Source organism: Aptenodytes patagonicus, chromosome 1, assembly GCF_965638725.1.
Source record: "Aptenodytes patagonicus chromosome 1, bAptPat1.pri.cur, whole genome shotgun sequence".
In the NCBI taxonomy this organism is placed as follows: domain Eukaryota; kingdom Metazoa; phylum Chordata; class Aves; order Sphenisciformes; family Spheniscidae; genus Aptenodytes; species Aptenodytes patagonicus.
The window spans coordinates 152,278,495-152,291,535 of NC_134949.1; the positions used below are offsets into that span (position 1 = coordinate 152,278,495).

General features: G+C 39.0%; 1 protein-coding gene across 2 annotated transcripts in view; it reads left to right on the forward strand.

The window, feature by feature from the left end:
• The window catches only part of GABRB3 (gamma-aminobutyric acid type A receptor subunit beta3), a 153,644-nt gene that overhangs the window by 126,655 nt on the left and 13,948 nt on the right, over positions 1-13,041 (forward strand). For both annotated transcript variants that reach the window (XM_076358934.1, XM_076358923.1), the window contains 2 exons: positions 7,256-7,408; positions 11,789-12,033. In XM_076358934.1, the coding sequence (XP_076215049.1) occupies positions 7,256-7,408; positions 11,789-12,033 (398 nt within the window). The remainder of the gene's footprint in view (positions 1-7,255; positions 7,409-11,788; positions 12,034-13,041) is intronic.

Here is a 13,041-nt window from a genome sequence, read left to right on the forward strand (position 1 = left end):
ACTGATCATACATAAGTGTATTTTGGCATACTAGGTCAAAATGCTACCGTTTTTATGAACACCTCCCTGCAACTTTTCAGTGCATATTTTTTTTGTTGTTGTATAGTGAATGTAATGTCTTTTATATCTTTATTTGCACTGATGGGTATATAGTACTGTATACATAGCCAGGGCTTTTGTCATCATTGTTAAGATGCTAAAATTAAATCCCTGGGTTTTCTTCTTGTTTCCTTGAAGATGTAATAAAAGTTACTGGTAACTCACATCATGAGATGCCTTCAGGTGACAAAGCACAATGTTGATTTACATTTTTAATGTTAGACACCAGCATAGGAAAATGTTGTTATGTGTGACAAGACCAAAGCAACACAGAAAGCCGTCAGCAAGTGTGGGGCTGCTATTTGAGACCTCCAGATTTTCAGTACTCTTCAGACCACAGGAGTGTGCTGTTCCGTCTGTCCCAGCGTACTAGAACAAATGAAGCACAGCTCTATTATGTTTGTAAGCATCACTTCACCCACTCTTTGGACACAGCATCTGTTTCAAAGTACACAGAAATGCAAGTTGTATTTCAGAACAAAATGTAAATATTGCTGGGATTGAAATTAATATGAGGGGGTTTGCCAACTGCTGCTGTTCTTGTTTATCATTGTGAATGGAAGGGTGGGGGTTTTTTTAAAGAGAAATCAATACTCTAATCCTATATCCCTCCATTCTGCAGCCAGTGTCACCTTTGGCAGCCAGGGCTTACCTGCTCCTCCACAAGACTGGACATACTTTTGTGGAATGGCTCTTTGGACAACAGTGAGAATACAGAGAACTTATTCGGGAAGTTTTTATGACAGTCCAAAGCCACCTTTTAGTTCCGTATGAAATGCTTCAGTAAAGACATGATTTAGTAATTCAGAGATGAGAAAGATTTGTTAAATTCAGGAAAAAGAGAAATCCAAAGAGCTGTGAGGCAAATATGAGAGAGAATGAAAACTAGGAGTAGACATTTATATGACTGACCAAATATTCAGAATCATAACAGTTCTTTCCAAAAAAACTTGTGGAAGGAGTAAAAAAGTCTCGTACTTCAGGGTTTAAGACATTAGGGAGTAGGATGAGACAGTCACAGAGAACAGACTACTCCATGTTTCTTGTACCATTTTCTGAAGCATATAATGTGTGTCACTGATGAAGACATGATACTGCATTTACTATTATTTTGGTACAGGACATTATGAAAATGCTTGATTAATTACGAAATTTTGTGACAAGTATTTCCATGCAGGGGAAACATCACATTTGTTTCTGAAAACCACATATTTAATTGTAAATCCAAAGCATGCTAGTGAATCTGACGGATAAAGTCAGCACACACTTTTCAAATTTCTTCTCAAGACCCTACTTTTTTATCGTCCTAGGAATTAGGGCCAGTTTCTACCTTTTTGTGGAAAATAAGTAAGGCGTGCTTTTTTTTTTTGGCTTTGAGGTTATTGACGTCTCAAGGGAAGATATTAGTTCTTTGAGAGCCGTATCTCAGTGAACATTTCAGAGATTTCAGTACTAGTGTGCTTTGATTGTATAAAACTAAAAGAAGACTTCAGAGTCATGTCATAAACAGCTTTTGGAGTAGTTATTTCTCCTATCCTCCGTGAGGAACAGTGCTGTATAATCTTGTGTAACTTATGCAAATGGAAAAATCTGTTCCCATAGTTACTACTGAGAAGCAGCGGTAAGCATGAGAAAAACCCCATAGATAATGACATAAAGCTGTGCGGGGCTGCAAGAATACTGAAGGAACTATATGCATGTTGAAGCATAGCATTGGAGTTAAAAATGATCTTGCCAAATCAGCAAAATTGGTCTGAAAAGAAGTATAAAAGTCAGTATGGACAAGTGCAAAATACAACATTTATACACCTAATTATTCCTATCCAAATTCAGGACAGGGAATACCAGGTTAGGCCAGAGTTCTGTGTGTAGAAATCCAGGGGCTGCTATTGATCTCAGACTGAACATGAACCAATTACATCTTTTTTTGGGGAAAAAAAACCCAAAAAAACCCAAATCCTACAAGGAGTCTGACTTGCATTGCTAAGGCCTGAGCTGCGTATTTGTGGTCATGGGTAGTACTCTTCAAGACAGTCGTGGAGCAATAGAAGAGGGTCTAGGGAAAATTAGCAAGTAGGAAGTCTAGAAAATGGAATACATGAGATAGCTGGAGAGCCAGGTATGATTGTGTACTTTAAAAAAGAACACTTGATGGGAAATAAAGTCTTCAAGTGTCTAGAAGGCATCGGCAAAGACATGGGGAATAGCCTGTTCTCTTTATCCATGACGGAAAGAAGAGAAAGGAGTATTTAAATTGCTGTGAAGAAGAAAAATCTGGTTTGACTATCCTTCTAACACCAGCTGAAGGCCATACAGCCTACCATAAGATATCTAAAATGGCACTGGATACCTATGTGTCAGTAGCTGAATTAAGCTCATAGTCAAATGATATCAAATCAGTGCTGTCAGTGGAGCCTAAAGAGCTATTCAGCGCTTGAACACCTCTATTCTGTCAAGTGAATAGCTCTTAGGACACTATTCAGTTGCCTAAACATAGGTATCTGGTGCCTCAAGATGCTGTAGAGCATCCTGCTTAGCAGTTAGGCTGCTGTTCCGGAGTCTTATAGTCTTGTGTCCTATGTACCAATCTAGTGCTTCAGTATTAATTACTTAACTAGTATTAAGTTCTACTCTTCAGTAGCCTAAGGCATCTCAAATAGCATTAGACACCTCTGTATAGGCAATTAAATCACACCCTTAGAATCAGCTGGCTGTAAGTCTAGATCTCCGTGGTTTACACTGAGAGCTTATGTGTCATCCATGTGTAAATATCTGCATGCAAACACCTGAAATTTAGTGCCTAGACCTGTGAGCTGAATCCACCTCCTAAATGTTTGTTATCCAGAAATGCTAAAAAACTGAACAGGAATGGGGATATGTAAAACACCACCTAAAAGCTTCAAGATGCATAGCAGTCAGAGTGAGATTAGCAACAAGTTGGTAAGAGGAGGGTAATCTTAAAAGATTTGAAAATTAATTATGTGCTGTATTCTGAAAGATCAATCTGTAAAGTACATTTCCAATTAGCCGAAGAACCTTCCCAGAAGAACAGATTAAAATAAGAATTCTGTAACTGACCAACTCTGTTATCTTGGTTCATACTTGGATAAAACAGCAAGAGACTAATTTAGCCTTGGAGCTAGATATTTCAGCTTGCTAGCTTTTAATGAAATTGAAACAGAAACAAGTAATTACTTTTTACTAAGTCCCCAAATATATGAAAGAGGAATATTTTGAGCTCAGTTATTGATTAAGTATTTGTTTTCATGCGTGCATTCTCAATACTATTGTTAGATTTAAATACTTCAGGCCAAATTCTATTATTCCTGTACTATTTAAATTAGCTCATAAACATGAACATGTTATATGAGATGGGAGAAAGGGTAACAAATCTGGTCCCTGAAGAGCAACACTGTTCTTTAGGCAAAAAACAAATTTTGATGGAATGTTAACAACTACAATTTCCTGGTAATTAATCTTTAAATGTACTGAGCCTTAATTGAAGAATCGTTATCCAAGCATAATCAGGCAAGTAACAGTGTAATTGTTGAGCTCACCAAGAAAACTATTTTTATTAAATAAATTATACAAGATGGTTCCTTCTTAGATAAATAAAGATCTGGGCTTACAATCTTTGTTCTATGCAGGTTAGGACCCATCTTTTTCACTGAACTTTGGCCATCCAGACAAAGAGGGGGAAGTAAGTAGGGGAAATAAGGAATGTTCCTTCTTTTAATTCTTTTTTTCCACAGATTCCTGTGGTCTCTTTGCTGGGGGTGAAATAGAGCAGAGATGGCAGGCTGGAGGCAGGGCCAATAGATCATCTGTGAAGGCATAAAAGCAATACAGGTGAAAGTAATACAAACTTTTGTCATCTCAGGGAGAGCTACCTAAAGGAGAACTCTGTCTGCATAGTATGAAAAAACAAGGCTACCAATTCATGTTTCAGTTTCAACCTGAACTATACAAAGACCAAATTATTCTGAAATTTCCCGAGATCCAGACCTCCCAATAAAATTTGAGCTTGGAAAATCACAACAAAACAGGATGACATTCTATTTACCTCTATGAAACCGAGCAATGTGTCAACTCCAGGAAGCAGCCGTGATGCCAGCAAGACTTTTGGTTAGATTGCCCAGGAACCACAGACCTTCAAAACCTATCCTGAGACTTGCAGGGCTGGGATTCATCTTGCTCTAATGTAAGGTGAATATAATTTCAGTGTCTATATATGAACTAGGTGTCTTAGTTGATGGGAATCTACTCAATACGGTCTGTGGAGTCTGGAGACAAATTCAGTCCACCAATAGGAGTCTATTTTAGGAGAAGATGGATAATTCTCTAGGTTTCATTTACTAGATTGAGTAGATGAACTGACTCTCCTGTAAATGTAATTGGAGCTTAAACACCTAGCTCATGTGTATGCAGTTCAAGTGAGTCGCTTTATCAACTGCTATTTGAGATGGCATAGGGCAGCCTTAGTCTCCAGCTGCTGATCAAAAAGATGTAGGGGCTATGTCATATCCACCAGCTGTGTGCTGGTGTCTGAGATGTCATAGGGCATCTCAAAAGGAACAGTGTACCTTCAGATTCACAACTGAATCTCTCTGTTGCAGTCCAGCTCCAACTCTAGAGCAGGAAGACAGACAGCACTGACAGCCCTGGCCCTAGGTGTGGTTCTTAGAGTTCTATCTTCTAGCTTCAGGACAAAGAACCTGGTGTTTGAAACAACTTTATGTTGACGTCTCTGGCCTTGAGGCAATCTGTCTGGAGAGTCCACCTCTAAGGCCAGGTCCCACTAGTTTCAGTAATTACCTTATCTCATTAGATGGAGATGGTGATGAGGTAATGGATGATGGTCACAGGTGAAGCATTCAAGATAAATGTTTAAACTTTGCTCTGTTACACTGTTTCTCGGTTCAGGATTTCGTTACTGAACATTACTGAAATACGTGACACCTTACTTCTCTCCACTGTTGACACATGCCTCCTCCATCCACACCATTTTCCCTGCTTTATCAATAGCAAAGTGCTCTCTTTCTTCTTTCTCTGAGGTTCCCCAGTGCGTCCAGGGTCCTTGGCGCTGGAGCAGCCCAAGAAGAGGCTTTGATTCAGTGATTCAGTTCCACTGAACCTTCTTGATTGAATCCTTCAGACTATTTATCAAAGAATCAGTATTTTATGGGAGATTTTCCAGTCATCACCTCTATCAATGATATTCCACAGACACCCAAACCTGGACAGGACTTTTGGAAAGGAAGAGATTTATAGACAATCCTTTACGTGGGTGGTGTATTATATGAAATAATTTTCCTCAACAGAGCTTTATAAAGATTTCTGTCTGATGCAATACTCTTATTGCAGAAGGGTGATCAGGTCTGCTACATTTTTAATGTATTTCATGATGGCAGGGTATGCTCCTGTTTTATTTACATAGTCTGCAGACACAAGGCCATGGAAACCCTTTCATAAGAAGCTCAATGAAAAAGTTAAGCTTTGTTAGCAAAAAAGCAGGCATGGTTTCAAAGAGAGAATTTGTCTTTTGAGGTGAAACATTGTTCATTGGAAAATGAAGATGTTAAGCAAGCTAAAGTCTAAATGATTCTTTGCTGAAAATTATATTGACTGCTTTAGACAGCAGAAAACCTTGGTCTGATTTTCATGATGAAATAAATTCTTCTGACTCTACCAATATTCCTCTATTGGTGAAACTAGAAGGCATTTCATCGTGGAAAAAATTACTACTAATTGAAGTAATCACAGCAACCAAATAAATCTACCAGATACTTCTTTTTCCAGTGATGGTTCTTCTGAGATTGTTTGCTGAAACAGTTAAGGATAGTTGCATAAAGTTTGATACTCCCTGGATGCTTCTGCTGCCTGGAAACAGTGTAGCATTTTTTCTGTCATATGACTCAAAGTATACCTAACTATCAGGAACATGATGAAGAGAAATCTGCGGTTTTCTATTCCTTCTTTTGCTTTCTCTCTCAGGAAATCCATCATTCTTGTGTATATGGGCAAATGTAATTTCTTATGCTCATATGCGAACATATGAACATAATTTAAAGGGAAGTCTGTAATTTTTTGTTTCTAGATGTAATCTTTCATATCTTGCACATACTTGCATTAGAATGGGAGGCATGTGATCTAATATCTAGTTGGGCCCTCAGTATGTTCAGAAATGTTTTTTAGGATGTTGACTGTAACTAGAGATTTTAGATGAGCTATTAGAAGTAACATATCTAAGACTAGTAATGCAAACACTGAAATCATGGAGCTAATGCTGTGCAAATGACTACCTTTTTCTTGTACAGCTGTACTCAGTTTTAATCCTGTCTGCATTTGGTGAAAGAAGTCACAATTTTTTTAACTGTTTGAGATTTCTAAATACATAAAATATATTCAGTAAGATTAACACCAATTTTGAAATACACCAGTTTGAAGTTAAATAATAAAATGCTTTGTTTGAAACATTGACATTGAGGTTATTTTTTTTTTCATTATTTTTTGCTCCAATTGTAACAATTCATGACTTCTATAAATATACTGTATATATATACACGTACATATAAAATCTTTTTTTTTGCTTAAAATATTTTTGGAAGAAAAATTCTGTCCAGCTCTAATTGATGTTAGAGGCCTTTGGATCTGGTCTGAAGGCTTTTCCTCACTGGGATTCATTACAATTTATTTTTGACACCACAGGTAGCATGTTTCTCATAGTTCAGATGTAATTAAGAAATGCCATCTCATGAACAGCTCTTCCATGTAAATACAAAACTATGCACATTACTAATCCTCTCAATATAAATACTATACATAAAACTATGTATTTGAATAAGCATTTTACTTGGAGACCTAAGCATCTGTTTTTTAAAACTAACTGGTGCTCACCCATCTGTTCAATAATCTAGAATAATTCACTCTCTCTTTTCTTCCCAAATACAAATTGCTTGGATATCACTATATTCACTGCAAGATTTCTTTTAATACCAACCAGTAATACAGTGAAGGCATTTTCCCTACTGTTCTGCAGATGTCATACTACCCCATAAAATGTGCATGCTTTAGTTTCTACGGAAACTGAAGACAACTCTCTGCAAGTGTCTTTTCCTCAGTATAAATAACGCTGTTTTCCCCTCCCTTTCCTCAGGTGCCTATCCAAGACTCTCACTGAGCTTCAGGTTGAAGAGAAATATTGGATACTTTATTCTTCAAACCTACATGCCCTCCATTCTGATTACCATTTTATCATGGGTGTCATTCTGGATCAATTATGATGCATCAGCAGCAAGAGTTGCCCTTGGTATGTGCTAAGAATGAGTGGGACATTAAAATGTCAGACTGAATGTAGCCTTCGGAGGTTGTTAAAGACTGCAACGTGATGTCAGTGTTTTGATATTCCAAAATCATTTACGTCAAAATCATGTCATTCAGTATTGCCTCAAAAGTGATAAGGTTTCCCCTGCACGCAAGAAAGTAGCTACCACTAAATCTCTGACGTGAGCTGCTCATACAGGTCCCAGCCTTGTTCTCATCAAAGTTACTGTTGTTGTCAGTAGCTTCAGCAAGGGGACCAGCTCCAGAATCATACTCCAAGGGCTTGAGCATGGGCTTTTAGTCCAGCTCAGTGTGGGAAGACAAGTGTGGCTCCAAGCCTGCTCCTGAGGTCCTGGGTGCTTTAACTGACAGTGGCAGGAACAGACCTCAAGAACCATGTGCTCATTCAGAGCGCAGGGGCATGTCAGCTACGGACCGTGACATCCCGGCTCACCCTCAGAATGCGTGGTATGCTAAGTGCATTTTTATGACAGCTTAAAGTGCCGTTTACCTCATGGCAGAAAAACATGGATTTGACACAGATTGGTGATCCCAGTCCAAGACCTTTTCAGATCAAAGTATTGTTTAGATAAGCGAAGGTGGCTTCAAAATATCTCACAGGAAATATTTCATCTGTTACAGAAGCATACTCAGGGATAGCTAGAGACAAGGAATATTAAATGGATCCATAAATAATCCTTATGACTACTGCTGCCTCTCATCTCATCCCAAATCCTGTCTTCAACCCTGTGCTTCCCAATAGCACATACCTTCCTTCCCAAAACTTGACAGTAAGCCTATGCTGTATAACTTCCTAGTGTGCTCTCTTCTCTTCTTAAAACAGACACATATTCCCTAGTTCCCTTATTTTTCTGATGTATACCACAGCAAACTGTGACTCCAACCCATGCCCATGAGATTCCCCTTCTCTGAACCTCCCAAGATCCCACATACCAAAGCAGGCTGGGCAGCTACATGTATACCTTTATGCAATGTAATATTACATCCTAGCATCTGAACTTGGATAATTGAAGATATTGTAGATTAACTGCAGTTACTGTACAGTAATTCTACAGATACTGTGGATTAGCTGGTGCATATGGGCCTGACACAATCTGGCATTACCACTCAGCAGCTAGTGCATGTTCAGCAGGTTGCAGCTAAGTAGTAGCTTAATGGGAGGTGGGACATAGAGTCCAAACAGCTCTGATGTATATATAAATGAACTTCTGGATACCAAAGGTCCACCCTGGAGACATTATGACCGAGTGAGGGGAGCACTTCAAACACATCAGTCAGCATCTAGATTTTTACATGCCAGCCAGGACTGCAGAGAACAGATGGATAGACAGAAGTTACCAAACCCAGTGACATTCCACGCCCTTCTATAATGAGTTCACACAGTTTTTCCTTGTTTAAGGAACAGGACTGTCTCATGTGGCCTATTTCTGTGTAGCACAAGTTCATCAAGTACCATACTGTGATAACACAAATATTAGAATAAAAGCCGGAGAGTACATTCAAGGCAAGCTCAGGAGTCCAGATGTTCTATTTCCAATTGGTGGAAAGTCCTTTTCAGAGGACGAAAATCCATCTAATAGGTTCTTCTGCGAAAACAATTGGTGCCTTGGTGATTATGTCTGTGATGTTTGTATAATAAAGTTCAGTACCATGGGTCTAATCCTATGTTCCTTTGTATAGCCACTCTTATGAGTCTGAAGCTGATACAAAATGGTATCAAAGTTTAAAGGCAGTATCGCAACTTTGGACATAGGTAACTGGCTCTGAAAAGCTCAGTTCACAGGAGGATAAGGCCTGCTGCCTTAGCTGTTTGTTAGAGGAAGAATTCCCTGTGCAGTCCTTAGAGACATAGAGACAAGCTTTTACTCTACCCCTGGAAGAAGCCTGTGTTCTCTGAAAGAGCCTGATTCTAGTTCATTCACTTCCATGTTTTGCTCCTGTCCCTGGTCCCTCGCCACACACGCCGTCTGTGCTCCAGCCTGCGCTGAACCAAATAGTTCCCTCAACAGAGAAACACAGGCATGGAGCAAAGGCCAGCTCATTCCAGAGACTATGTGCTAAAGACACTGCAGATAGAGGCTGATATAGGGCTGATCTCAAGAGAAACGTTCAAAACCATCAATTCTGTTCAAAACTGAGCTTTTGCTAGTTAGCCCTAGAAGTTCCTAAATTCAGTCCTTTGAGTGAGGAGAAAAATAATCTCAAGAGTTCTCACTCTTGGGAAGGGCTATAATCACAAGATTAGCCTGTTTTTATATGATAGGTGAGTGTCAGCTGCTTCTCCTCCAGCTGTGCTTTAAAATAAATTATCGATCTTCAGAAGGGCATTTGCCTGCAGGGTGTCAGGATCTCCCAGGGGACGTATTTCCTTTTGGTTAGCGTTAGCCACCTTTCTATTCAGTGTGCTTAATCTTCTGGATCACCGAGAGAGCCACCAAACTCTCCCCATGTGGTGTCTACGGACTTGCCTCTGGAATCTAGATTACAGCCTGGGAACAGGCACCAAAAATGTGGACATTATAACCCCCACTGGGCAGGCTTGTACGTCCCTTGTGACCTAGGCATTGGTAAGCATCTGTGGGATGATAGTGAGATGCCAAGGGTGTGTTAAAAGGAATCTGTGAGATTTCTGATACAAGAATCAATTGGATCTTAGCTAATTCTTTGAATCCCTTACGGGAAGCAGCTACAAGGAAAGAAGCTAATTCAGGCTAGAGAAATCTCTTGGGCTGCAAATGTATGATAGTGTTTGCTACAGTCCTCCACCCTTCTCACCCCTGTTCCTTGTGCTGGCATGGAGGTTTTCTAGAGACTTTGTCAAAGTTTCTTTAGGTAAAAGTAGTGTGTCAGCCATACTCCTCCTTCTACTGCAGAACTGGGTGAGTTATACCCAGTACAATTTTTAAATAAGCTTGTGCTGTGGGTGTCTCCGCTGTATTTCAAGCCGTGAAACATCTGACATCAACACACGCTTGTTTCACAGTTTAGAGGAAAAGCACTGAAAACCACATGACGCTGACCTTCTAAATATACAAAATATTTGATACAGAACCTCGTAGGCTACTACTACAGTTCCCTGGAGTGACACTGTTTACACCAACAGCTTGATTTTGAGTTATATTGTCTTTATTTCTGTCTCTTCAGGTAAAAGAAGCTGCGCTTTATAACACGGCAGCAATTTTCTTTTGTTCTTTATTTTTGTTCTGCCTGCGTTTTAGTGACTACTTACAAGCTAGTGGTGTAATTATGGAATCAGAAAATAGTAACGGAGGGGACCTATTAGAATGGCTTGCCTCTTTTACCAATGTAGTCTTATTCCACAAATCAGTGTTTTCAGCCACCTGTGATTTGTGATTCCCATGAAATTTCCAGCAGAGATACAGACCCTGCAGTTTATTGTGAATTCAGGCAGACTTACAATAAATTTGCTTTTCTTACCAGCTTTTCAAAACAGTGTTCTGGAATATATTTTCAGGTGCTATATCCATCCTTAGGTAAATAAATGAGGGTTTGACATACCTTATAGATTTTCTAGGTACTTCATTAGTGTCCAGTCGATCACTATAAAAATGCTGCTCTCCCTCCTTGGCTTTTTCTTTCCACAAATGCACATACCTGTCTGCCTTTCGGTGCTCATCTCACTTCTTTCTATGTAAAAATTAGACTACTGCTCTAAACCAGTCATCTCAAATCCCTCTTCTATATAGTCCTTTCCTGAAACAGGTGTCTAAAATAGATGGGATGAACTGCTCTAGAACAGTGCCTGTCTCTCTCCATCTGCTACAGAGGGCCCTACAGGACTAACTTCAACCAACTGCTTAACTCTTAGAAATTTAAAACTGCATGAGAGGAATCTTTCACCATCTATACGAACGCTCTGCCTTAATATGTACGCATGGTTTTATCTGTCCAGTCCTCTAATTAGTTTTGTTACTTTTTAAAAACTTCTAGCCATTGTGTTGAGCAGCACAGTGCTGTAAGAGCACACCTTTTAATGCTTGGCAGGCTATTTGCCTTCCTGTCACAGATCAGTTTGGTCTTCGTGGAAGAGATCCTCGGTACGGCTACACTGGCTTCCATGAAGCTGTTGTTAACTCCCAGCAGTGGTGCCAGGTCTCCTTGTTAGCTGTTCCCCCTGATCATATGAAGGGAATGTTGTAACAGAATCATAATGCATCAAGCTTTAATTTTACTTTCATTTGCAGTGATGTCACCTGAGAGATACCTTTCACAAATTTTTAAGCTTCTTCACACTGACAAGGCAAATTTGCCAAAAAGGAAAATAAAATTGAAGCATGATCTGCTTAGAGTTGTAAGGTATGTGCTCTTTTTTTTCTTTGTGTAGGAATTACAACTGTGCTGACTATGACAACAATCAACACTCATCTGCGAGAGACTTTGCCTAAAATTCCGTATGTTAAAGCCATTGACATGTATCTTATGGGCTGCTTTGTATTTGTCTTCTTGGCCTTACTTGAATACGCCTTTGTCAACTACATTTTCTTCGGAAAAGGCCCTCAAAGGCAGAAGAAACTTGCAGAAAAAACAGCAAAGGCAAACAACGATCGCTCAAAGTTTGAAGGCAACCGGGTAGGATTCTTTAGTCTATATATAGCCTCTCTTTTCTTTTATTACAAAAACTAACTGTGTGAAATAAACAAAAAAATCATGCATAAAAACATCACCAACCACATCTCCTTTTTGTGGGCAAACTTTGGCATTTTTATATTCAAGAACCTACCTAGAAGAATATATTTAGGCATACAGAAATTGAAGTGAGCATGATCTGTATAACAAGTAACTGTAAAAAGAAGATAACAATGGGAGTGCAGCTAGCTTGAAAATAAAGGCCCAGATCTACAAAGGCATTTATTTGTTTAAATCAAATATAATTTAATTGTGATTTTGTTTAAGTACCTACGTAAGGGAATCCAGGATCTGAGCATACTTTTTCTCACTTCACTTAGAGCAGACACATTTAGAATGGAAGAGAACAGATAAGGGATTAGTTCTGCCATGCTAATTAATTGGCCAGCTTAGCTGAACCGCTGTGTGTGGCATTGTCATCTGCTGCTGTTTAAGACCAGCAGAAAATTATGATTCCTAGAGAAACTTTCAGATTGATTTCTGAAGCACAGTATTGGCATGGTCTGTGCTGATTATGCTCCAGCCTATTTCCTTGCCTGGAGCATTACTTCATCCAATGAATACCCTTTTCTTTTCCCCTTTGGAAGAAAAATTCAAAGTATTCAACACTATATGATGTTAGCAAGCCATGTCAGTTTGAACAGAACACCTTTTTGGCTTAAATGCTCCCAGTGAGGCTTTTTCATTCAGTTCTGTTGAGTAAGACTGTTTTTTCTATCGGCTATAAATTAGAAGAGTTCATAGTGACAAAACTACTGCCTGTTTATTAAATACCAGTATCATAAAAGTAATTTCAAGCTGTGTTTTTGATCCTAATGATTCTGTCTGCTATGGCAAATGTAATGCAGAACTACACATAATTATTGACACTCATATCTGTGAAATAATTTTTGAACCAATAAACTCATTTTTGTCCACTATATTATGAAACCAAATTCTCATCACAGTTGG